We start from the raw sequence: 25,332 nt of genomic DNA on the forward strand, positions 1-25,332 counted from the left end.
TATTTTAAGCAATTAAAAAATATTTAATTTAAAGGAAATATATATTGGTGGAGAAAATAACTCAAGAATCGAATTTACGAATGAAAGATAAATTTAAGCATTTTTCAGTAGTCTTGAAAATTTTTAGCTATCACTCATTTATTTTTTCCAGTTTTTTTGTTTGTTTTTTAAAGGCGTTTTATTTTGTATGTTTCTGGCGCAATTTTTTTTTCTTATGTCGAGGATGAGTTCAAGATGCATAAATCCCCATGGCAGAAGTACCTTGAAATCTTGAATAATCTAATATCTGACATTGTAGGAGTTTCATTTAATATAAAATTTAATAATAATCATTTAATAGAAAATTCTTAGTTGTATGGTGGAAATAATAATAATAAAAATAAGGTTGAAAAAATATAAATAATAGAAGAAATAATGATAAAAGAAATAAGAATAAAATATAATAAAACAAAGAGTTAGAAATAATAATAAAAGAAATAAGGCTTTTCATACCTTCAAAATTTGACGTAAATCAGGCACTTATGCACCAGTAATAAAGTCGGACATTCGTTGATCACGAAATATCCATGCATTTCACTCAAGGAGACAGATATGAATAACTCTGTATCAATTTGCCCTTTACAACACTATTCTTAATATGCTTGCAATAAATTTTACTTACAAAGTTTTTTTTCTCTTCAAAAACCGTACTTTAAATTACTTTCAGATAGAAAAATTTAAATAAGAGAAGTTATTTCAAAAAATATAACACAATGAAAAACTTTTAAAAAAATACCATAAAGCTTCAAATTTAAACTACTGAGTTCCACACAGAATTTTCTCCACCCTCATCAAAAGAATTCGAAATTTCACATTTTTTATTAGATTTTACAATAATTACAAAGCATTTTATGTAACATAAATGCGAGTGAGTACAATGTGGAATATTTTTAACTAAAGAAAATTTTGCAGATACTAGACTAAATAGTTTTTTTTTCCTAGACTTAATAGTCTTTATAGACTTAATAATTTTTTTTCATGTTTTTTCGTTTTAAAAATTTTCATATTTGGTTCTTTCAGCAGTCAACTTATACACCTGACATACCAAAAATTACAAGCGCGCAATCAAAAATATAGCGGGTCGACTTATATACCGGTATATACAATATACAGAATTTTATATTTTTACAATTGGGTAAATTATGTTATAAATCTTCATTGTAGTCATTAAACTTATGGTTATAAAAATAACACTTGCTAAGATTAATTTAAATCATAAATGTATAGTTTAATATCGTAAAAACAGAAGTTTCGAAATAGGCTATCTTTCAGTGCGTGTAGATACGTTGATCGAAAAATGACGTTAATAAAGTGTGACAAAATAAAAATAATAAAGATTACAAGTGAAGCAGGATGTAATGAAAACTATTTAAATATTTTTATCTAAGAAAATCAACTTCTGGAGTCGACTTGCTAAGAAAAGAATTATTTACTGATTTGAAAACAATAAAAAATACGGTATTTTGATCTGTTCCGCAAATAACCAAACAATTTGTCGATTCGGGAAAATCTATTCAGCTTCAGTATTTTTCAGTTTGGAAAAACAAAGAGTTTTGGAATTATTGGTTACATCTGAAGTTTAAGCACATCATAAATAAATGCTAATAATTAGGCTAATATTATGATAATAATTAAATGCTAATAATACGTAGCGGGTCCTAAAATTTGGCTGGGTCCAGTTATTCAAAACTAAACAGAAAAAAAAAAAATCTAGGTGTATATATCTATAAACTACTGACGTAACTTATGGACGATGGGAGCTACCTAAGGCATTTGCAGCTGTTAATGTTAAACCTTGTAATTTTCAACTACACCTAGAAGATAAGAGGATTCCTAAGTTAAGCCTAGCAACCTTATCAAGTCGACCAAATTCGATTTCGTGAAGAATTTTGTAGTTAAACCTAACGCTTATTCGTGGGAGAAGAGAAAAACCGTCCATTGTTAGCCTGACGGTAAGGGAACTCAACCGGAGAGAAATTGAACATATTGCATCGTTACCAATAGATAATTTTATTCCGTTATGCTTCAGTTTTATGTAAGCACGAATAATAAAATTTCTCGAAATAAGTTTATTATGTCAAAAATTAATTTTTTTTTAAATATTATTTTATGGATGCGTCCTTCTTCTCAATCTTAAAGTAACTTTCTGTATTATTAATTTTATTATTCGAATTCTTCAAAATAGAAAATTCGAAAGACTTCAATCTTCAAAGAAAGACAACCAGAAAATAAATAACTTATCAAATGCGAAAAACAAGAAGATTTTCACCGACATCAGAATTTTTCAATTGAAATTGTGAGATTGATGAGAAAAATTTAGAGGAATCGTATTTCACCACTCTTAATGACTTTTTATCATTTATTTCTTTTATATTACATGTATAAAAGTAACAATTTAAAATTTCTTAAACTAAGAAACCTTATTCGAAAGTGAATAATAAAAAAGAAATTTTTTTAATTTTATTTTTCAGTTTCAGTTAATATGTAATAAAAATGGGTTAACGTCCACTGCAGATTGGTAAGCAACTATATCAATCTTCAACGACGATTAAGTGCACTATTTCCATCTTTTTTGATAAAAACCTTTAAGGTCGTAGCTATATGGAATTAATAAATGAGAAGTCATAGAAGGGGAGAGGCGAATTCGTGAAAGCAGGACTTTAAAACTAGTTTATTATATGAACCTTATTGACCCTACCCAATATTTATTTCTGAGATCAATTTTTGAACTCAGAAATAAATATTAGGTTGGGTCAATTTTATTGAAGGCAAATGCATATAATTGATTTATTACATGGCAGTTCCTTCCTGGCATCCCCCCCCCACCCGAGGCTGAAGTATTAATAAAATATCAGAATCTAGATTTCTGAAAAACCATGAAAAAAAAGATTAAATGATTGAACCCATTAAACCTTTTCTATTGACACTAGATAAAACTTTTTTTTAATAATTAATTGAAGACTATAAGTGTTATTTATAGAATTCGAAACAGAAGTTAATACCGAGAAATTATTTGAGCGAAAAATATGTTGCAATGTTAATTATTAAGAGTTCAATAATTTTTAAACTATTTAGTGCCTCTGAAAATTAGTTCGTGGATATCAATGCATTAAATGTTTACATAAGGCGTTTTAAATTGTTACATGCGTAAAATTATCAAACAAAATTATACAAAATCGGAGTTCCGTCGAAAAAAGTTGGATCATTTAGGGTTTCATAATCGAAAAAAATTTGGGAATCGCTGTCGTAATACATACTTTTTTTCTTGATGGAATGTTCTTATTATAAAAAAATGTAATTTATTTTGAATTTTATTCACCCTAATTATTGATGGAAGTTACTATTACGAAATAATTTAAGTTATAAAAAATTTAGTTTATAAGGAATATTTTTTCAGTCATGAAAGCATAACTTCAGTATTGCAATGGTAATAAATTTCCTCTAAGTCCCATTGAAGGGGGTGTGATAATTTCTGATTGCTCAGTTGAATAGGAAGAGAGCGGTCTTTTCTAGAAGATGAACTTTGACCTTGATGAATTTTTCCCCCAGTGCAGCTGTGGGAGGAATGCTTTCTAAGAAAAAGATCACCCGACGCTTTGGCAAGTTTCCCGCCGAACAAGCCGTTTTGATTGGTTCGATAGAAAAGCGCGCACTTCTTTTTTCTTTCTATCAATATGGCCGTGTGGAAAGTTACGCAAACTGTTTTTTGTAAGAGTTCTTATTTGAATTAATAATTTATTGAAATTGTCTAATTCGCAAAAAATATAATTTTATTTTTTAATTTCAAACTCCTTTTTTTGTTAATTTAAGATTTGCTATTAAAAAATTACTGTTTATTTCCTCCCCTTCTCTTTCGACTCGATGTTTATTCGTAAATGAAGTAAGTTTCTTTCCCTGCATTTTAAAAATTTTATAGTGAATAATTTAGACGTAATGCATCTTTAGTTTTTACAAATTATTGTTTCCTTAAAAAAGTAAATGTAAATTTTAATAGTAAATATGAAGTTAGTATGATTTTGCTTAAAATTTATGTTTAAAAAAAAACACCATTTACTTTGCTTTATTTGTTTAAATAAGATCAAAATTGTATAGAGTATTATAATGTTTAAATATTGGATGAAAGAGTATTATGTATTAAGTTTTAATAATTATAATTTAAGATAATTCTTTAAAAAAGTAAATATAAATTTAAAGTTAGTATGATTTTGCTTAAAACTTATGTTTTAGAAATCGATAACCATAAATTGAAATTTAATTAGAAATTTCTGAGGGAAAGTTCGATTCAATTAACTATTTTTAAAAAAAAATTAGTTTTGTTTTATTAAGAACGTTACCTGAAAAGCATAGTATTTAATATGCAATAAATATAAAAATTATTACGTTTGCCAAACTTTCCATTTAGAATTAGCAGTTAAAGCTTAACAATTTTAAAATGGATTAGCCTACTTGAATAGAGTTTCCATAAGTAAGTGTTTATTTATGCTTATCTTTGATTTTCTATTTCGTTATCCTTGTTTCTTTAAAACCCAGATTTTTCACTCTTGAACTATGTTAACATTTTGCATGCGATTTTTTTTCTATCTTCTGTACCTGTTATTTCAATTTCCTCCCCGTTCCTGATATCACGACGGTAACACCGTTCTTTTTTGGTCCTCTCCTCTTAGAGAGCGCCTTTTCTTTCCCCCATCTTCCCCCTTTCCTTCGTGATGTCATGATCGGGTTTCTCTTTTTCCTCCTACCCCTTGGCGACCTATCTAAATAGGTCGCCAAAAAATTGGCGGTACTTGGCCTTGCCGTAGTTATGATAATCATCCCCTTCTTTGAAAAACCTTTTTTTTTCAAACGTGATCAATTTTCACTTCTGTGTTTCTTTGTATCATGTCACTGGCAGAGAAAAAGTTAGAGATATTTGTTTTGTATCATAGAAAATATCCTAATACTCAAAAGACCAGTGGAATCCTTTATAAATGATACTTAGTCTTAAGTCATAAATCATGTACTTTATCGAATTTTCTAATCTTGCATACCATAGTTTTTTTTATAAGCAGACATTATTTTTTAACAATGGCCTTTATCTAAATATAAAATGTAACTTTCGAAATCAAGGCAATTTTTGAGAGAAAAATCATCACTGATTATAGAATGCAAGTTGTTGTTGAATGTTTATATAAGCAAATCATAAATATATATATGTTTGGTAAAATATTTATTCTCCACACTAAGGATTGTGAGCAAGTATTGTTATATTCTCCATATTGATTTAATTTCATTGTTATTATGCATCAAAATATCTTAACGAATGAGGTTTGATTTTTTTTTTTTTTGGTGTAAAGAGACTGACATTTTACATTATAACATTCCTATTTTAATTCATTTATTATTTAGAATAAAAATTTTTTTTTCTGTTTCTTTTACTTTACTCATAAATTCCAATATTTAGTGATGTTAGAGATGTTATTAGAAAAAATGAAGTATGAAAAATCTTCGTGAACTTTTTAAGGGCAATAAACACTCAATATATTTATAATGTTTTAATATCAGGATGATTTTTCTTTTTAAATTATGAAGTACACGGTCAATGACTATAACCAATATTTATTAATTTGTTTGCTTGTATTAGAAAAATTAAAATACTTAATTTTTATTTAATTTGTATTTTTATAAAAAAAATCTTAAAATGAAACCCTTAAAAATAATTGTTTTATTTATCAAAGTTTATCATTCTTATGTGGGGCCAGAATAGCCTGGTCGGTAGGGCGCTGGGCCCACGACTGAAGACTCCCCTTGTAGTAAAATGGTGACTGATGCACATTAAATCTGTCGTGTCGCTAAGTCCTCCATGTTCCCATGACAAATCAATACCTCTGGGGGTACTGAATTGGAGATTGATCATTCTCTGATTCAGGTCAAAATTATGTTTTGTGGATGTATGAATGGGTCCGCCCTATAAACGGGCATGACACATGGTGTGGCAGAGGTTGAATTCTTGGCCATAGATGGCGCCACTGGAAAAACAAGAACAATAGCACTCCTCTGCCTTCTCAGGCATACGAAAGAGAGAGAGAGATCATTCTTATGTTTGCGTTTGAAAAATAAAAATGTTTATCACGTTTGTAACTATTTTTGTAATTTTTATGGATAATATTTATAATGTTCCCTAAGTTCTTTTCAAATGATATCTTTTCTTTAGTGGCAATGGAACAATTTTTGTATTGATATCACTGTAAAAATTGGTAGAGAGTTCTGAGAAAGCAAAACTATTAAAGAAAAAAACGTCTTAGAATCTAGCAAGCCACTACTATAATTTTTTTTTTTTTTTTTAAATAGATCCAAATGCGTAACAAGGCAGATTAAATTGATTTTAGTTAGTTTAAATAGGTGTCAATAAGTTTTTTTAAAATGTTTTCTGAATGTAGTTTCAATAGAAATAGAGTATCATATTTACTTAGAAGTTCTTAATTTTTCTAAAAATTATTTTAGAAGTCCTTAATTTTTCTTGTATGGTAATTCGTTTTCTTTAAATTAGGTGGCATACTTGCTCTTCTTGATGAAAATCAAGCAGAAGTACATGATTTTGCTTTGAAGAAGCTTAATAGTATAGTTGATGTCTTTTGGCCAGAGATATCAGAAGCAATTCAAAAAATGTAAGCTTTATTATATTTATTACTTATTTTATTGTATAAAAAACGTTTACAGCATTTGTATTCTTTGAAGGTTTAAGCAGGAAACTTTTCAACTACTTTTTCAGGAACATATTTTTTTTTATTGTTCTTTTCTATAAAAATTATGTCTATCAGTCGTAATGCAATATAAAAGCTTTTTAAACAACTTATTTTATCATGTAATTTAACTAACCCTAACTATTTGGAATTTATTTATTTGCTTTAATAAAGTAAATAAATACATTCACAATTTCTTATGTATTTTTCATAAATATACCTTGAAATATTTATTACCTAAATTTTTTTTTTCTTCATAAAATTCAGTGTTAAATTTTTTAGAGTAAAAATTTTATAAACTAATTAAACTAATTAACTAATTAATGTTGTGAAGTAATTACGAAATGTTTTTTAAATAATTAAATAAATATTTAGCTGAATTATGTATTTTCAGATTATTAACAGTATTTTTAAATTTATTGTTTGTATATTTGATGTTATTTTTATGCACTAATTTTAACTTTTATAGACCTATTTTAATTTTTTGGATAATTTAATTTTTAATTAGACCATGCTGTAATAACAAATTTAATGAATTGTAGTTAAAGATTCTTTTTATTTTATTTAAATCTAAAATAAAAGGGGAATTTTAATTTAATTTTTTTAAAGGGATTTTTATAGTTAATTTAATTTTTACATCTGACTTAATTATGCTGTAACATTGTTTAAATTTGTTATGTTGATTATGTTATTCATTCAAGTTTGTCTTGTCTTTTAATAGTTTTGGATTTTAGTAATACAGCATTTATGCAATCTAATAGTAAAATTAGGAAACATGTTTTATGTTTATATAAATGGCATATTGGTGTCACAATTGTTACAGTCCCTTAGGATTGAATTTGCACTAGAAAACTAGTTTTGGATATAACTGTGCAGGCTTCTCTGAAGTTATTTTTCTTACAAAATTTTAGACTTTAGTAATTGTACGGTTATTCACATTTTGAGATAGATGCATGAGTGGTCAATCCAAGACAACTAAAATTGTGTTTGAACTACCACGGAATAAATTTTTACTGATCCCTGGGACAAGTAATTTGTTAAAATTTGTAATTTGAATAAAGGTACATTTGCTATTTTCGTTTTTTGATTTAGTGTTTTGGACACAAAATAGCATATTTCATCATAATTGCGAATGTTACTCAGTCTCTATATTATAATTTTACATTAAAATTCTTTTTCTTTTTTTTTTTAAAGAAACTGATAGAGATAAGTAAATTGTACAGTAAGAATGTTCATAGAGAAGTAATTTGAATTTTCTTAATTAACTTTTTACTTTTACATTGACCTAATTCATCTATATTTTGAAAGGAAAGTTAGTTGAACAACTTTGCTCTTTTTTTTGTTGTTGATGAAATAAGCAAAATTATATTTATAATCACTAATAGAAAGGATTTGCAAAACTGGTTGAAATTTTAATGCTGTTAAAGCTAATGAACACAAATACTGTTAACTCTATCATAATTTTATAATAATTTTAACATTAATGTAATAACTTTCACTTTAACATTGAGCCAAAAGTAGTTTCAATTTTTTTAAAATAGCTATTATTTCATTTTAATTAAGGAGTAAATTTGTTTTTATTTGGAAAATATGCTGAATTTTATTTAATGATTTCAGAGAAGTGTTATATGAAGATGAGGTATTCAGCAGCCGTCGGCTTGCAGCTCTTGTTGCTTCAAAGGTAATTTGAATTTCAGTATTACAATTTACAAGATCTGTATTATTTGTAAGATTTTATTATGCTTAAAGTATTCATCTTAATATAAATGTATGTTTTATTAATCTTATTTTTACAAGACTTCTTAAACTATTCCTGCAATTTTTTGACGATTAGAGGTCTTAATGATGTTCTTTTTTTTTTATATAGAAAAATACTTATAATTATCTATTTTTTTAGAAATTTGAAAAAATATGTAAATCAGCTCCATTTTGAAACATAATTCAGAAAAAGCTTTTTGCTTGATACAAATAGCATGTTTTTTTTAATGTATTTTTAGTATATGTATAATGCTATTATTTGCATTTGGCTGCTTTTTACATCTACTAAGTATGAATCTTTTTCTCCTCCACCAGGTTTATTATCATTTAGGCTCATTTGAAGATTCTCTTACCTATGCTTTAGGAGCTGGGGAGCTATTTGATGTAAACCATTCTTCAGAATATGTAGAAACAATAATTTGTAAGTATTTCTTTCCTTTTTTTTTTTTTTTTTGGTCATTGAAAAAAAAATTTTTCTATCAAAAACTTTTAAAAATGTTAATTTTATTGCTAATGCTATAGATTTTACTTTGACATTGCTTGGCTTATTATCTTTTTGTTTTATGAAATTTTACTCTTATTTTAGTATAACTGAAAAATTCCTGAATCATAGTAATTGATTACTGCAAGTACAAATTGAAATTTATTAACACAGCGGAATATTTGAAAATATGGTAACAATCAACTTTAAAAATATGAGAATTAATAAGAAAGAACTTCAATTATCTCATATTATGCTTTCTAAACTTTTACATGATTGGTTTCTCTTTAAAAAAGAATCTACTTAAATCTGGCTAGTTTATATCATCAAACCCTGATATAACTATTTAAACTTTACCCAAATGCATTGGTTATTATATAAAAACTTATTATCCTTTATAACTATTATGTCAGTATGAACTAAAGTCCAAGGAAATAATAGATTAGCAAAACAAAGCTATGTAATTTCATGCTGTAAATAGCACTATAAATTTGCATCATAAATTTAACAATTGTTGATATTGCCTATAATTTTTTTAATTTTTTTGTTATTAATATTTTTTTCTTATGTATTTTAGCTAAATGCATTGATCATTATACGAAACTCAGAGTTCACAATGCAGAAAGCAGTGAAAGGAAAGTTATTGATGCACGCCTAGAATCCATTGTTAATCGCATGTTTCAACGATGTTTCCAAGACGGTCAATACAAACAGGCTGTTGGCATTGCCTTGGAAACACGCCGTATGGACATCTTCGAATCAGCTATTATGCAGTCTGTAAGTTTAATGAAAAATCATAGTTTAAAACTGTAGCTAAGTAGTTGTGCTCATTGCATTGCTATTATTGTGTTGTTTAGCCATAAACTAATATGATTTTACTGTAAAATATTTCCCACTTCTATAGTTAGTTTTTTCTTTCAGGATGATGTCGTAGGTATGTTATCTTATAGTTTCAAAGTAACAATGTCATTGATTCAAAATCGGATGTACAGAAATCTCGTTCTACAGACATTAGTCAGCCTATATAGAAATTTGGAAACACCTGATTATGTTAACATGTGTCAAGTAAGTAAACAGTATTTTTTCCCTCATGTTTTCAGTTTGAATGTTTGTTCCTACTTTGTTATATCTACGGCTTTTTTCTCAAATTTGCTCCTCTCTTTTTAGTGCCTGATATTTATTGATGATGCTCAAGCAGTTGCAGATGTCCTGGAAAAGCTATGTAAAGGAAATGAGGTGCATATTTTTGTATATAAAATTAAATTTGCATTCACAGGTTATATCCTGCTAAGCATTTAATTTAAATTATTTCATTGCATAAATTAATGGAACTGTGATAGTACACATTAAATAATCTAATGTAAGTTTTTTTTCTTAGTTTTAAATTACATATCTTTTGCTTCTGTTTAAAAAACATTTCACTAAATCTGCCAAATACTTTCTAATTTTTCTCTTACTGCTCTCTAAGTTGGCAACTCTCATGTGGCAAAGCACATACCTCAATTTTTGGGGCTCTACCTTTTATTAGTCGTGGTAGGAGTGCTATGTACTTTTGACTCTGATTAGACAATGTGGACTGTATCTAAACTATTTCAGTTACAACAAATTTAATGTGCACCTTGCTGCGTATACACACCAGTTGTTTTGTCGATTGTTAGGACCGAACTCACCAGCCCAACTCTCCAACCAATAGATTGAACGATGCCTTAACTTACTGCGCCACTCGAGTGCTAGATACTTTGAAATAAAAAATTCCACACTCTTTCTATATCTTAGTAATTATAATTTATTATGTGATTTATGGGATACTTTTGATTTAATGGCCACATGTGAAGTTGTAAAAGATTCATATTAACTTACTCATATTCTCACAAAAATGTAGTATTGTTTACCAAGTTATTTAAAGTATTTTCTTGTTCATATACAGGGGTCTGTCCAGGCCAAATTTACTACCGTTTAGCGGTACCTTCACAAATTCAACTTAGGTATAAAAAAACGGTAGTTTCACAAAATGCTTTTTCTTAAAATTTTATTTTTTTATCCTGTAAGGAACGATAAATCCATATTTTTGTGTTGATTTTTTAATATAATTTTTAATATTCACAAATTATGTATAAACAAATTACCTCTCAGAAAAATCTAGACAGACCCCCTTGATATATTTACCAGCCAGTGAATACCATCTCTTTGAGGTTATCCATTGTTCTTATGATATTTGTGTACTTCTTAATATTTTGACCGATGTCAATTTAAAAAGAAAAAAAGAAACTTTTAGACTGAAATCAACATAACAAGAATTTTTGAAGTAATAGTTATTAATAATAGTTATTAATAATGTACAAGTTTTTAACTAGAGCTTCATTAGTCATTTTAAGCTGTGTGCGTTACTTAGGCAACAACCATATAAGACAATTTTATCGCTGATTTTTTTTCCTATTTATTTCATTGTGTGTACTAAGAAATCTGTTCACTTTGATGAAATATTTTTGTCTCTATAAGTATTGCCTTATAGCTTTAATGTAAAAAATGAATTTGTAAAAAGCGAAACAAAAGAATTTTGGAAAAGCTTAAATAAATAACGTCTTGTTTAAAATTTTATATTACAACTAATCTTATTATTTAATGAGGGAAGCTTAATCAATTGTCTTTTTTATTAGCAAAATTGGGATTTATCTTTTTTTTTTGTTATAAAAATTTCTTTTTTATACTTTTAGGAATCGTCATTAATGGCATTTCAAATTGCCTTTGATTTGTATGAAAGTGCAACTCAACAGTTTTTAGGACGTGTCTTACAAGCATTAAAAGCCACTGCTCCAATTCCCTCCAACTTGATATCGATACTCTCAAAACCTGAAGAGAAGTCAGAAGGGTAAATAAAAATATTATGATTCAAATGTTAATTTGATTAATTATTTATGTTTAGGACTAAACTTTCAGATGTTACCTAATTACTGATTAATTTTTGGGCCTTGTGTCATTAAACAACTCATATAATTCAATTCAGTTCAATCCGAATACTAATCTAATTATGACTCTAAAATTTGATTGCTAGACAACAATAATAGATATGTTTAAGCTGGTGTTTCTTTGCTTACCTACCTACTGAAAGATTTATCATTGATTGACCAATTGCTGGTACTAAAAATTTAGAATCCGTTTCATTTAAAAGTAAAATAGTGTAAATAACTGATTGATTATAAAAAAATTCAATCAAAATAAATTTCTAAATATTGTGGCACTTTTAAATTATAAATTGTGGTAATTTTTAAATAATATGTGGTGGTTTTTTGCTAACTTTTTTTCTTTTAATAGGGAAAATATGGAAACAGATGCGCCTCCTAAAGAGACTCCTCCAGCACAACCTAAAATGGAAGATTTGGTATGCTTTTTTTTTTTTTTTTAACATTTAAGCAAACTTTTAGTTTTCTTTTAGTTGAATAGCATGATTAAGAAAAATATATAAATCATCATGTATAATATGTAACTATTATTTTAATGATTTATCTAGACATAAACAGTATAATTCTTAATTTAAAAGGCTCTTAACTGAACTGTGTTCTTGGAGGTAGAGAATTAAAATATTCTTTAACATACAAATCCTGCTTGAGTTCTTTAGCAAATTTAAATGTTTATCTTTAAAATAATTTATAATTAATGTTTAAATGATATTTAATCTATAACATTAATGCATATTAGGTGGTGTTTTTTTAAATTTTTTATTTTTAAATGCAATTAGAAAAAATTTTGGTGGATATTTCCATATTGATTGAATGTACAAACTACATACTACTATATGTACAAACATATGTACATATACATATGTATATGTACAAACTACAACTACTATTGCATCAAACTGTTTTTGAACTTGTAAAATTTTTAAAAAAAAATGTGATTTGTTCAATGGTGGCTAACAATTATAACCTTTGAGTTGGTGTCCTTATGTGATGATGCCACTTCTCAGAAATAGCAAATCTTGTCGATTATTTTAGCACAACTGCCAATACTTATGAAATCAGCAATTTTTTAATCAGTCTAAATTTGTTTACTTGATATCCTTACTGTTTCGTAATTACTGTTTTGTTTACTAAATTTGTTTACTAAATTTGTTTACTTGTATCCTTACTGTTTTGTAATTTTCCTTACCGTTTCTTCTTTTTAGAATGAGGAGCAAAAGTGCCATCAAGAACGAATTGAAAAACTGGCCACAATCTTAGGCGGGGAGGTTTCTATAGCCTTGAATTTGCAGTTCCTCATTCGAAACAACCACACAGACATGCTGATACTGAAGCAGACTAAAGAAGCTGTGAGGAATTCCGTGTGTCATACAGCAACTGTGGTGGCTAATTCATTCATGCACTGTGGAACCACTAGTGACCAGTTTTTGAGAGACAATTTAGATTGGTTGGCTAGAGCCACAAACTGGGCTAAATTCAGTGCTACCGCTAGTTTGGGTGTCATCCACAAAGGACATGAAAATGAAGCCCTCCATTTAATGTCCTCTTATCTCCCGAAAGATTCTGGTTCTTCTGCTGGTTACACGGAAGGAGGTGGACTTTACGCATTAGGTCTGATTCATGCAAATCATGGTGCATCCATAATCGATTATTTATTAAATCAGTTGAAAGAAGCTTCAAATGAAGTTGTTAGGCATGGTGGTTGTCTTGGTCTGGGTCTAGCAGCAATGGGTACTCACAGACAAGGTAATTTTTTATATTGTTAATTCTATTATAAATTTTTAAGTCATGTTTCAATTATATGTATTAGAATCAAGTGTTATGAATTGTTTTTAAAATGTAAAATATTATGTAAAAAATATTTTTAGTCTTATTTTAAAAAATGTGTTTTGTAATTTAAGAACTAATGCTGGTTATTAATTGAATTCATATAAGTTTTACTACTAAAACTATACTTTTCTGATTTGCATATTTTGACACATTTGCCTATATTTGAATAAAAACATTAGTGTTTTGTATGGTCTTGCTTTTCATTTAAACCTCAATTTAGAAATGGCGATATCGCATACTTATAGTCAATAAAAGATTTTTCTTCATGATATCCTATTTACACAAACAAGAATTGAAAACAGGTGTTCGAAAGCAGTTTTCTGACATCACAGGTCTGACAAAAAAAGGCTTGTCTAATTTAAACCATTCTTGAAGTTAAAAACGAAATTAATATCTTTATAAGTAATTTTGATTATCAACATAAATAATTCATTATTTCATAATATTAATACTGTCTTGACCATTATTAGTATTTTTTGTAATTAGCAAAACCTTTCTACTGTAATATCTTTTTTTTCCTGACTGGAAGGTTTTTTCTTTGTTTTGCATTTTCATTTGGTTCCATATTTTATTATTAAAAATTCATTGAAATAATTAACACAAATGTTGAATTATTTATCTTGATTTCTAGCTTATATCTAGTTCATTTGTGATTACCTGAGTTAAGTTTAATATATATAAAAAAAGTTTTTCGTGAATCAGATAAATGTTTGTATTAATAAGCATGATCAGTGCCTAAATTTGAGTTGAGCATGTCATTTATTATAATGAAATAATATATTTAATGGGTATGGCATCTATTTATACTCTGCTACTTTTTATCTTTAAATATAACTTATTTTTTTATAGATGTTTATGAACAATTAAAGTTCAATTTATATCAAGATGATGCAGTTACAGGCGAGGCAGCAGGTGTTGCTATGGGCCTAGTTATGCTTGGTTCAAAGTCTGCTACAGCTATTGAAGATATGGTTGCTGTAAGTATTTTTGTTTATTTTTCACTATGATAAAATATATAATTGATTTTCTTATACTAGATTTTTTATTATGTTACTATGTAGATAATATTCCAATGGATATTCCTATTTCCAGTAATGTGACTTGAATTTGAAGCTTTGAACATGCCTTCTTTGTACAGTCGTTGAAATTTTTTTAAGCACCAAAATAAGTTTGGAATTTATTTTTTTTAGTCGTTGTTACAGTTATACAGGGTGTTCCAAAATTATCTTTACAACTTCTGAAATTCATAACTTTGAACATAAACAAGATATTTATATTCTGTCTTTTGCATGTATTACTGCAACTAATAGAGTTTTTTTTTCAATAGGCTGAAAAGTTATAAGGGAGGATGTGGACACCACAACAGAAAGCTCAATGCGTCTCATGGTTCATAGAGACGAAATCAGATACACAGGTTCAACAGAACTTCAGGACAAACTTCCAAAGAGACCCACCATCCAGACCCTCCATCCGTGCATGGCACACAAGCTTCATGAGCACCGGATCAGTATTGCATAAAAGTGGAGCCGGACGACCCAGCACAAGTCCAGAAAATGTGGAGCGAATACGGCCATGAGACGCATTGAGCTTTCTGTTGTGGTGTCCACATCCTCACTTAAAACTTTTCAGCATATTGAAAAAAAACTTCATTAGTTGCAGTAATACATGCAAAAGACAGAATATAAATATCTTGTTTATGTTCGAAGTTATGAATTTTTGAAGTTGTAAAGACAATTTTGGAACACCCTGTACAGTGAAACTTATTCGAGAGACCACCTCTCTTTTAACTACCACTTTTTTTAATGCACCAATTTTTTACTCTGTTAGTGTAATGTTAAACAGTCCTTTAGCTATGCTAACTCAATAATTCAAATATATGTATATAAGGTATAATAGTAAGAGGATTATGTTTTTATGGATTGGCAAAGTAGTTTAATTGTTAGAAAAAATTTTAATAGGTAACCATGCATATTATTATATTATCACTTTTCAAAATCTGATCCAATATTTGCTTAAATTGGCAAGTATGCATTTTCCATAAAAATTTATTTCCTAAATGTACCAGTGTGCCAGTGTTTCCAAATGTTTTGAACAGTAAAATTAAAAATAATATTTTCTATATTTTTTATTGAATTGAAAAATAATTTTTTAATACCATTAAACTTAAAAATAAGTTTGTAATTTTTGTAGCTTACATAGATAAATTAAAAGTAAACATTACAAAATATAAAATCTTATGAACAGCAGAAAATTACATACAATTTAAATTATTCTTTGGATTTGCTGGAATTTTTTAAAATCTTTCTGTTCAAGCATTTGATCCTTTTAATTTTTTATGTATGAGTGATTTGAAAATTTCATTTTGTTATTATTTATTGTATTTTTTTATTTATTTTATTAAACAGTATGCTCAAGAAACACAACATGAAAAGATCCTCAGAGGTCTAGCATTGGGTATTTCTTTAACAATGTATGGTCGATTGGAAGAAGCTGACACTTTAATTGAAAGTTTGTGTAGGGATAAAGATCCTCTCCTTAGAAGATCTGGAATGCACACTGTGGCAATGGCATATTGTGGCACAGGAAATAATAAAGCCATTCGCAGACTTCTTCATGTTGCTGTATGTATAATAACTTCATTGTTAATAAATTCTAGACAAATTTTGGATTTAAAAAATTAAATCTTAAAAAAAAAAAAAAAAACTTATATGCTTACAAAAACAGATTTTTCACTCAACTTTTATTGCTTAATTAAAAATTTTAATCAATTAATGCAAATTAAATATTGAAATAACTCCTACTTATAGTTTGTAGTTTTAAATTCTTTTCGAAAAAGATTTCAGAATTTTTGTTTTTATTGAGAATTTTGAAGTTATAGGGTATTTCAAAACTTAGTTTTTGATATAATTTTTTTTTCAACCTGAATATTATCCTGAATGTTATTTTATTTTTCGTTATTGATTATTGAAAATTCCCTTAGGGGGTAACATTTTGTGTTTTATGCAATAGTTTGCATAGGTTTGTTATTATTTCATAAAACATGCTGGATAATTTTTATTTTATATTTACGTAAAACCAGAATTTCCAGATGTTTAACTGGAAAAGTTTCTAAAAAAATTGATTAATTATTATTTTTTTTTAGAGAATTATTATTTATGAGAGAGCTAGGAAGAAATATGTATTTAATAATTTTGCAGTTTTGCACAAATCAAAGAAAATATAATGTTCAAAAGTGTATGACAATGTTCAAAATCTTACTCTGAAAATAAATAAAAATTTCATATGTGCAAATAAAATTAATACCTAGCTATAATTTAACATTTCATTCTAAAAACTGTCATCTATACTAAAAAATAATTTTGTACTAGATTACTGCATTTAACTGAACTCTGTATTTTAAACTATAGCTTAAATTTGTGTTGTGATTTTGCATTATAATTGAATGAAAATTAATGCTTATTGGATGAGATAAAATTTTAACACTGCCCAGATTTAATTTAAAATTCACTTTATTTTTTTCTACTTTAGGTAAGTGATGTCAATGATGATGTGAGAAGAGCTGCAGTTGAAGCACTAGGATTTATTTTATTTAGGTAATTCAAAAAAAATTAGATTACTTATATGTAAAATTTGTAGGAGAAAAATTATGTGTGGCCTTCTAAGAGCTCGTCTTAATATTTTTTGCAACATCAGAAAATTATAAAAATTTAAAAAAGAATAATAATAATATAAATAAATAATTTTAGAATAATTTTTTAAATGTTGCTTAAGTAACATTCATTGATTTTGTTTTCAAGAAATACTAATTAAAGAAGAATATTTTAATTTATAATTTACAATTGGTTTATATTGTAAGAAACCAATAACCTTTATCAGGTGTGATTGTATTCCGAGGGTATCCCGAAATTCCGGGTTTTTCGTATTATCCTTCAGGGCTAAAAATTAAGATCTGGGCATATAATTTTTCTGGGACTATCGCAGAATTCCGTCTCTCAAGATCGTTGGCTCTCTGACATTCCCTCATCAAAATTCACTTATTATCCTACTCGGAATTCCTCAATCTAATATTCGATTTTGAAGTTTCACTGATTTCTTCTAACGAGACGCTTACAATACATGTGATTCCTCTGGAAATGGGCAGAAATCTGCCAATTGACTCTTTTGGCTTGGCAGATTTTCGCTGTTTTGAATATTTGAAACTGCGCCGAAATCTGCTTGCATCGCAATTTCTATTCACACGATTTGAATATCAAACATCGATTTTCGTATTTACCTAATTTAAGTTACATGTTGCTATTTGTATTCACATGGTTTAAAAATCATACATTTTGATTTATATTCACGTGAGTTTAAGATCCAATATCGCGATTTATATTCACGTGAGTTTAAGATCCAATATCGCGATTTATATTCACGTGATTTTAAAAATCCAACATTGTGATTCTTGTAAGAACTAAGATTTTTCTTAAAATAATTAGTATAAAGGTGTGATATTCATCTTGGTAATTTAATAAAAAAATTTATTTCAAAAAATTGTGTTAAATATGAAACATGTATGGTATATAAATTGATATTTTGATATCCATTTTTTGAACATAAAATTTTCATGATTTTTCACTTTGTGTCACAATCACCCCTGCTTTATTTATGTTTGTATAAAAACTAAACTGTTTCTTGATATTTTCTGTAGAACTCCTGAACAGTGTCCGAGCGTAGTGTCTTTGCTTTCAGAGAGTTACAATCCACATGTCCGATATGGTGCTGCCTTAGCTCTAGGAATCTCATGTGCTGGAACCGGAAATAAGGTAATGAATTTGTTGAAAATGCTCTGGTTCTGTTACTTTAAAATTTTTTCGCATTAATATAAATTATTATATTGCAATTATGGACTGTTATATGCTTCATTGAAAATGAAGCACGGGTACCAAATATTTGAAAATTATCCTTTTCAATATTAAATTTCTCTTTGTTTTTATTTGAGAGTATTTTTTTAAAATTTATCATTATATAATTTCTTTTATTTTAACAGGAAGCTATATCGCTGTTAGAACCTATGACAAATGATCCAGTTAATTATGTCAGACAAGGTGCTCTAATATCCTCAGCTCTGATTTTAATTCAACAAACTGAACAAACATGTCCAAAGGTATTATTTTCAGTGTTATTTAGTATCTTTAAATCAAATTATCTATGTGCAGTATATGTTGTTCACAAAACTTCTACAGCTCATCCTAGTTTTTTTAAAATAAGTATTTTTGGATAATTTTATCTATTCTGTTCCTAATGCATTTTTTTGTGTGTGTATTTACACAAATTAATTGGTTTTTTAGTTTCTGACAGATCAAAAATTGCCTAGTCAAAACAATTTTTTTTTTAAAAATGTGTTTTAAAAAAAGTATAACTAAAATTTATAATTTTTACAAAAAATATTAAAAAGTTAATTTTTTTATATAAAATATTTTAATTCAAATTTAACAGTAAGTAAAAATTAGAATTTTACATAGTTGAATCGATGTTTTTTTTAATAATAATTAAAGAATAATATTTGATTTTGTAGTAAAAAAAATTATAATTTCTTCATTATATAGACTCAAGCAAGAAACAAAAATGAATGTTTAAAAAGACAATATCTTATTCTTAGTACTGTTGTTTATTTTAAATAACTTTCTTTAATATAAAATGAAATTTAAAATAATTAAGAACAGTTTTGCTATATTAAGTATAAAAAAAAAGTCTCAATTGTTCAATATTGAAATATCAACTTTTTTCGAAGGAAGGGGGACCTTTAAATCATACGTTTCACTCTCTCTCTATTGTATTTTAATTGTCACTCAAACTGTAATTATTTCAGATAAAAGACTTCCGGCAACTGTACAGCAAAGTTATTAGTGACAAGCATGATGATGTCATGGCTAAATTTGGTGCTATATTAGCTCAAGGAATTATTGATGCAGGTTAGCTATGTTTGTGAATAAATCATTTCATTATAAAATCTGCATCATACTGGTATTAAAATATAACCGTCCTGCTTCTTTTCAAATTAATTTCTAAAGCATTTCCTTATATTCTTTTAAAGGGGGTCGAAATGTCACCATTTCCTTGCAGTCAAGGACAGGACACACAAATATGGCTGCTGTTGTTGGAATGTTAGTTTTTGCACAGTTTTGGTACTGGTTTTCCCTCTCACATTTCTTATCACTGGCATTTACGCCTACTGCAATTATTGGTCTTAATTTAGATCTAAAAGTAGGTATTAAACAGTTTTGCATTCTTTATGTATGTTAATTAATTAAATTTCTATTCGATTAAATAAACCTTCATTATTTAGATGCCTAAAATGGAATTTCGATCGAACGCGAAACCTTCCATGTATGCCTACCCCCCACCCTTGGAGGAAAAGAAAGAAAAGGAGAGAGAAAAAGTTACTACAGCTGTATTGTCTATTACAGCCAAAGCTCGAAAGAAGGAAGTTGAGAAAAAAGAAAGAGAAGAAAAAATGGATGTTGTAAGTAAATATGATCTACAATTTTAATATTTAAGAAAAAAATGTCAAACAGCTTATAAATATTTCACCAATTAAGACTTCTTTATCGATATAAAAATTTGGATTTTGTTAGTAAATTATTTGCTGTTAAAGAAGTTTAACCACTTAACAATTGGTTAATTTTCAAGAAAACGGTCATAAAAGTGCCTATTTTGTCCAATTTATGTATTTGATTAGTGCTGACATCTAGTTTAAAATAAACTATCTATAATTACCTTAAAAATATCCTGGTACTGCCATCTGGTGTGTAAAATAAGAAATAAAGTGTTTTCCGGGCAAAATAAATTAGTTTAATTCTTATTGGCACGTTACTACTGAACACTCCAGCCTGGAAATTTCATGGGAGCGAGAAATAGAGGAAATTATTAAAGACTTCTCTTAAAACTTAAATTTGTATACCACAAATTAAAGTATCACGTTCTATATTCGTAAGTATCACATTCTATATTCATTTGTGCAAATATAGAATGTGATAGATTTTTTTCTTAAAGTTTCACTTTCAAATTTTTATTTTGGCAATTCTTTATAATACTTATTTTACCATTCATGACTGATTAAGCAGCTACTAAATTCTTAATCCTAAATTTATTCAGGTGTGTTTTGCATATTTATATACAGTCAAACGTGTTTATAACAGTATTATGTACACCAAAACAATCATATTATGATTCATTTGCAGATTACTTGTAAAACCTTATTTATTCAAAATTATGCCTAGCTGGGACATTTTTTTTTTTTTTTTTTTTTTTTTTATATATGAACAAAACATGTAACAGCCAAAGATATTTTTTTTTCATTACAAAAATACAAATAAAAGTACACTATTCTTAAAATAAAATAAGAGTTTTGTTGCTTATTGTACTTCTAAAGTCTATTACAGGCTTCCCTCAGTCCTTAGAAACTACTTAATTTTTATTTTTGAAAATAAAAGGGCCTTTGGAAGTACTTAATTTTGGCAAAAGGTTTTTAAAAGTCCTTAATTTTTCAGTATTGTTATACTTGATAGGAACGATTTTTTCAGTCTTACAAAAATATTTTTAAAAAGTCATTCTTTTATCACAATACATTGACAAAATTTTTGGCTTTTTCTTTTTGGCATAATTGAATATTTAGCATGATTGGCTCGCAACTGAATATGTGATGCATGCCTGGAAGCGAAATACAAGAACTTGTTTTAATAATTTTTTCGACGTTTTCCCAAAATTTCTTTATTACCCTTTTTTTAATGTATGAAAAAAATTTGCAAATCTTGATTTCTGCACTTAATTTTACTGTTCAATTTCAATGAACCTGAGTTTGCAAAAATTGCCCGGTCCTACTTTGGCGAAACCTTATTAATTAGTACTGTTTTATCAGTACATTATAAATTTTTTTTTATTTATTATTGTTTTTTATTTATTGATTATTTTTAAGAAAGGTAAATAATTGGTACTGTCGCTGGTGGTATATTCGATGATAAACAATTGTACTATTTTTAATTTTTCGAAAAATTCCTTAATTTTTTCAAAAAAGGTCCTTAATTTTTGCTTTGTCTAAAGAGTGGGAAACCTGTAATACCGCAGAATGAATCAGTTACAAAAGTACATTTTGTAACCATTATTTTAAAATAACTTTTTATATCTTCTTGCAGTTTCTCGATTATTATTATTTTTTTTAAAATTCATTTTAAGAGTATTTTAAAAAAAATTGTTTGCAGCATCATTATAAGCCCTATCAGCTGGCGGCTTGTACTGAACATTACTGTAACATCAAAATGAAAAAATTTATTAAAATGACGTCATCATGACATCAAAATGATGAAATTAAGCTGACTGGATATCATATTACATCAGAGTTTTACAAGTTACACCTGTATGAAAGGAAAGTTATATTGTTGATAACTCTTTCTTAAGAACTAAAAAGTGCATATAAGTCTAATAAGTCCAAAACAGTCTCAGGGAGATAAAAATATTTAAATAATCCATCTAGTAATTTTTGATAAATACTAGTGGCCAGGTGTTAAGTTAAATGTGCTTGAAGGTTTTAGTAAGTAGTTTTTTTCCTAAATGTAGGTAATATTGATGATGCAAATTATTGTTACAGGATGAGGATAATAAAAAAGAAGAATCTACTTCAAAAGACGTCAAAGAAAGTACAAGTACAAAAGAAGTTTCAAAAGATAAAAAAGAAGACACAAGTAAAGAGGTGGTGGTAGAAGATAAAAAAGAAGAAAAAAAAGAAGTGGAGGCCTTATATGAAACTCTTACTAATCCTGCTAGAGTCATGAGACAACAGGTAAGACTTAGTTCATGAAAAAAAAAAAAAAAAACAGTTAAAATTAAATATTTTTAGTTAATTATACTAACTGAGGAGTTTGTGGACCATTATTTCTCTTGTTTTTGTATTACATCCTATGAGAACCAATGTATAGTAATTACATTGTATATTATAAGTTTTAAGATTATAAGCTAATAGTCAAGTTAAGGCAAATTATATGTCAGATTATTCAGGACTTGCTAATCTAATATGGCAAAGTTTAGGCAGTATTTTCTAAAAAACAGATATGTAATTTATATTGTAAAACAGTCAAAGAATTTTAAGTTAGGTGCACAAAGATACTTCCATTTTGCATTAGTGCAATAATTTTATAAAACATAAATTTTTTATTCGGTATAGTTTTTGTTAAATCCAAATTTTAAAATAATTTCTCTATTTCAAAAAAAAACCTATTAACAACATTGAAAATGAGACATTTTATGCAAGTGATGTTAGATTTTTATTGAGCATAGAACAATATTTGCCCCTTTTCCCCCAAAAAATTAAGAATGCAAGTTTTGGTAATAAGTGATAGTGGTTGGCAAAAGTACAAATTCAAAAAAAGCCTCTTAAAGTTTAGGTTTGTATGATTTCTTTCAAACTAGAATTCACAAAAATCACAAATCAAGACAAGAAGTTAAATTATCTATTTTGAGTGTTTTAAGATTTATATAGTTCCATTTCATGTTTTAAATGTTTTGTTATTTATACCAGTTTCAATACTTTTAATTAATTATTATTTTTTATTTATTTTTTTGAACTTCTAGCTCAAAGTTCTCCAAAATCCTGAAAGCTCCAGATATCAACCATTAAAAGAAGTAAGCTGATTTAAAGCTTTTATAATATATATTTTGACTAACCTTAAATTAATAATTATATTTTTGGAGAAGTTAAGAGTTATGGTTTTGTAAACTATGTACCATAGGTTTTACTGTAACCAAATGTTTTATTTATTTGTTATTAAAAAAACTGTTTATTTATATACAGTAGGGAACGATCGGGACCATCGCTATTCCGGATAACTGATTTTTCCGGTTTTCTGAATCGCTACAAAAAGAAGTTTTTTTTTATTGTTAAACCCAACTAAAAAAAAATATTTGGTAATAATCTTAAAAAGAAGAAAAAACGTTGAAGTAGTACACTAATGATTATTTCCAAAATGATTGTAAGGTAAACATCTTTCAGAAAAGAAAGAAAAATCCTAAAATTTTATGAGAAATTTTTTATTTTTTTTTTTAAATGGCGGGGAAAATATCGAATTTTGTTCCGGTTTTATGGTTTTCCGGTTTTCTGAATTCCGGATAACGGGTTCCGTACTGTATATATTTTTCTTCAATTTATAGATTTAATTTAGTCCTTTCTATAAAATGTAATTAAAGACAATTTTGTAAAGGTCTTTTGTAAATTTGTTTATATATATATATATATATATATATATATAGTTTGACTATTATATATTGACTATTACTAGTTTTTACAATATTTTTCTGTTTGACTTCGAAAACCTTTTTTGTTTCTTAAACACATAAATATTAAAAGAAATAAATTAAAAATGGTTGAATTTCTATCTGCGCAGTTAACCAAAAAGTAAAACTTCAATTATAATGTTAATTTCATGTTATTATACTATTTTGAATTTTTTAAATGAAATTTAAGGCAACATTTTAATTAATGAATTGCCAATATAGCTAATCCTTCAAAAGCTTCAGGCGCCATTCTATTTTTCCCCCTTTTTTGTGCTATTTTTAACTTAGTTTCATTGTGTTTAATAAATTCAGCTCAAGCAATCTGGTTATTTTGAAATCGATAAATCAAATTAATGTCCAACAATTTATCCTTTTATAAAATTGCTATCTTAATCATTTGATTTAAATTAATTTCACCATTTAAAAAATTATATGTTATGTATTACTTCCTGCAGTTAATGTTTCGCATTGAAAATTATTTAAAAACATGGAACGGAAAAATTATTTAAATTATAACTGCATAATTGAGTGTTAAAAGAAACAAAATAATGGAAAATATCTGAAATTGGGATATTTTAGCATTAGAAAACATCTCAATCTTTTCTATTATTATTAATAGAAAAATGAAGTTTCAAATTGTTTATTACAATTGTCTACAAATTTTTTTTTATATTTTTATTATTTTCATTGTTTAGTGTTCATGGTTATTATGCATCTTAAAAAAAAAAAAACACAATATAATCTATTGGATTTTTGTATGTGTAATTCTATTAATTATTTCTTTATTTAGATTACTATTGGTGGTATAATTATGATGAAAGATAATAAAAGTGATGATCCGGTAGAGTTAGTAGAACCTGTTGCAGGTAAAAGAGAATTTTATAAATTTTTAAAAAAAACTTTTGTTCTAACTAACAAAACTGCATTATTGTAAAAATTCCATTATTATTGCTAGAGACGTGCCACGTCTAGGTAGTCGGTACTTTGTGAAAAATGAATTTTTTGCCCAGTGGACTTCCGGGTACAAAGGAAAATTTAAGATATAATTCTTAGGAAATTTATAGTGCGTCTAAATGAATAAATTTAAGATCTTTTTAAAACTAAATTTTAAAAGTTTCTATAAGGAATTTGGGATGACTGTTCCTATGCAGAATGATTAATGTAAAACTTTGCTATGGATTGGAGATGCTTGCTAAGAGTGGACTTCATAATAAATTTTTCAATTGCATTTATGCACATAGCC

At 27.1% G+C, this 25,332-nt stretch overlaps 1 protein-coding gene across 1 annotated transcript in view; it reads left to right on the forward strand.

Moving 5' to 3' along the window:
• The window catches only part of Rpn2 (Regulatory particle non-ATPase 2), a 36,219-nt gene that overhangs the window by 8,026 nt on the left and 2,861 nt on the right, over positions 1-25,332 (forward strand). The window contains exons 2-21 of the mRNA XM_087166113.1: positions 6,566-6,683; positions 8,376-8,439; positions 8,832-8,937; positions 9,575-9,774; positions 9,919-10,062; positions 10,165-10,233; positions 11,712-11,866; positions 12,310-12,376; positions 13,160-13,700; positions 14,634-14,761; positions 16,190-16,405; positions 17,313-17,377; positions 18,475-18,589; positions 18,814-18,930; positions 19,636-19,738; positions 19,861-20,030; positions 20,113-20,289; positions 22,411-22,602; positions 23,391-23,441; positions 24,880-24,955. Of these exons, the coding sequence (XP_087022239.1) occupies positions 6,566-6,683; positions 8,376-8,439; positions 8,832-8,937; positions 9,575-9,774; positions 9,919-10,062; positions 10,165-10,233; positions 11,712-11,866; positions 12,310-12,376; positions 13,160-13,700; positions 14,634-14,761; positions 16,190-16,405; positions 17,313-17,377; positions 18,475-18,589; positions 18,814-18,930; positions 19,636-19,738; positions 19,861-20,030; positions 20,113-20,289; positions 22,411-22,602; positions 23,391-23,441; positions 24,880-24,955 (2,874 nt within the window). The remainder of the gene's footprint in view (positions 1-6,565; positions 6,684-8,375; positions 8,440-8,831; positions 8,938-9,574; positions 9,775-9,918; positions 10,063-10,164; positions 10,234-11,711; positions 11,867-12,309; positions 12,377-13,159; positions 13,701-14,633; positions 14,762-16,189; positions 16,406-17,312; positions 17,378-18,474; positions 18,590-18,813; positions 18,931-19,635; positions 19,739-19,860; positions 20,031-20,112; positions 20,290-22,410; positions 22,603-23,390; positions 23,442-24,879; positions 24,956-25,332) is intronic.

Source organism: Parasteatoda tepidariorum, chromosome 6, assembly GCF_982258835.1.
Source record: "Parasteatoda tepidariorum strain Cologne lab strain chromosome 6, Ptep-v5.0, whole genome shotgun sequence".
Classification (NCBI taxonomy): domain Eukaryota; kingdom Metazoa; phylum Arthropoda; class Arachnida; order Araneae; family Theridiidae; genus Parasteatoda; species Parasteatoda tepidariorum.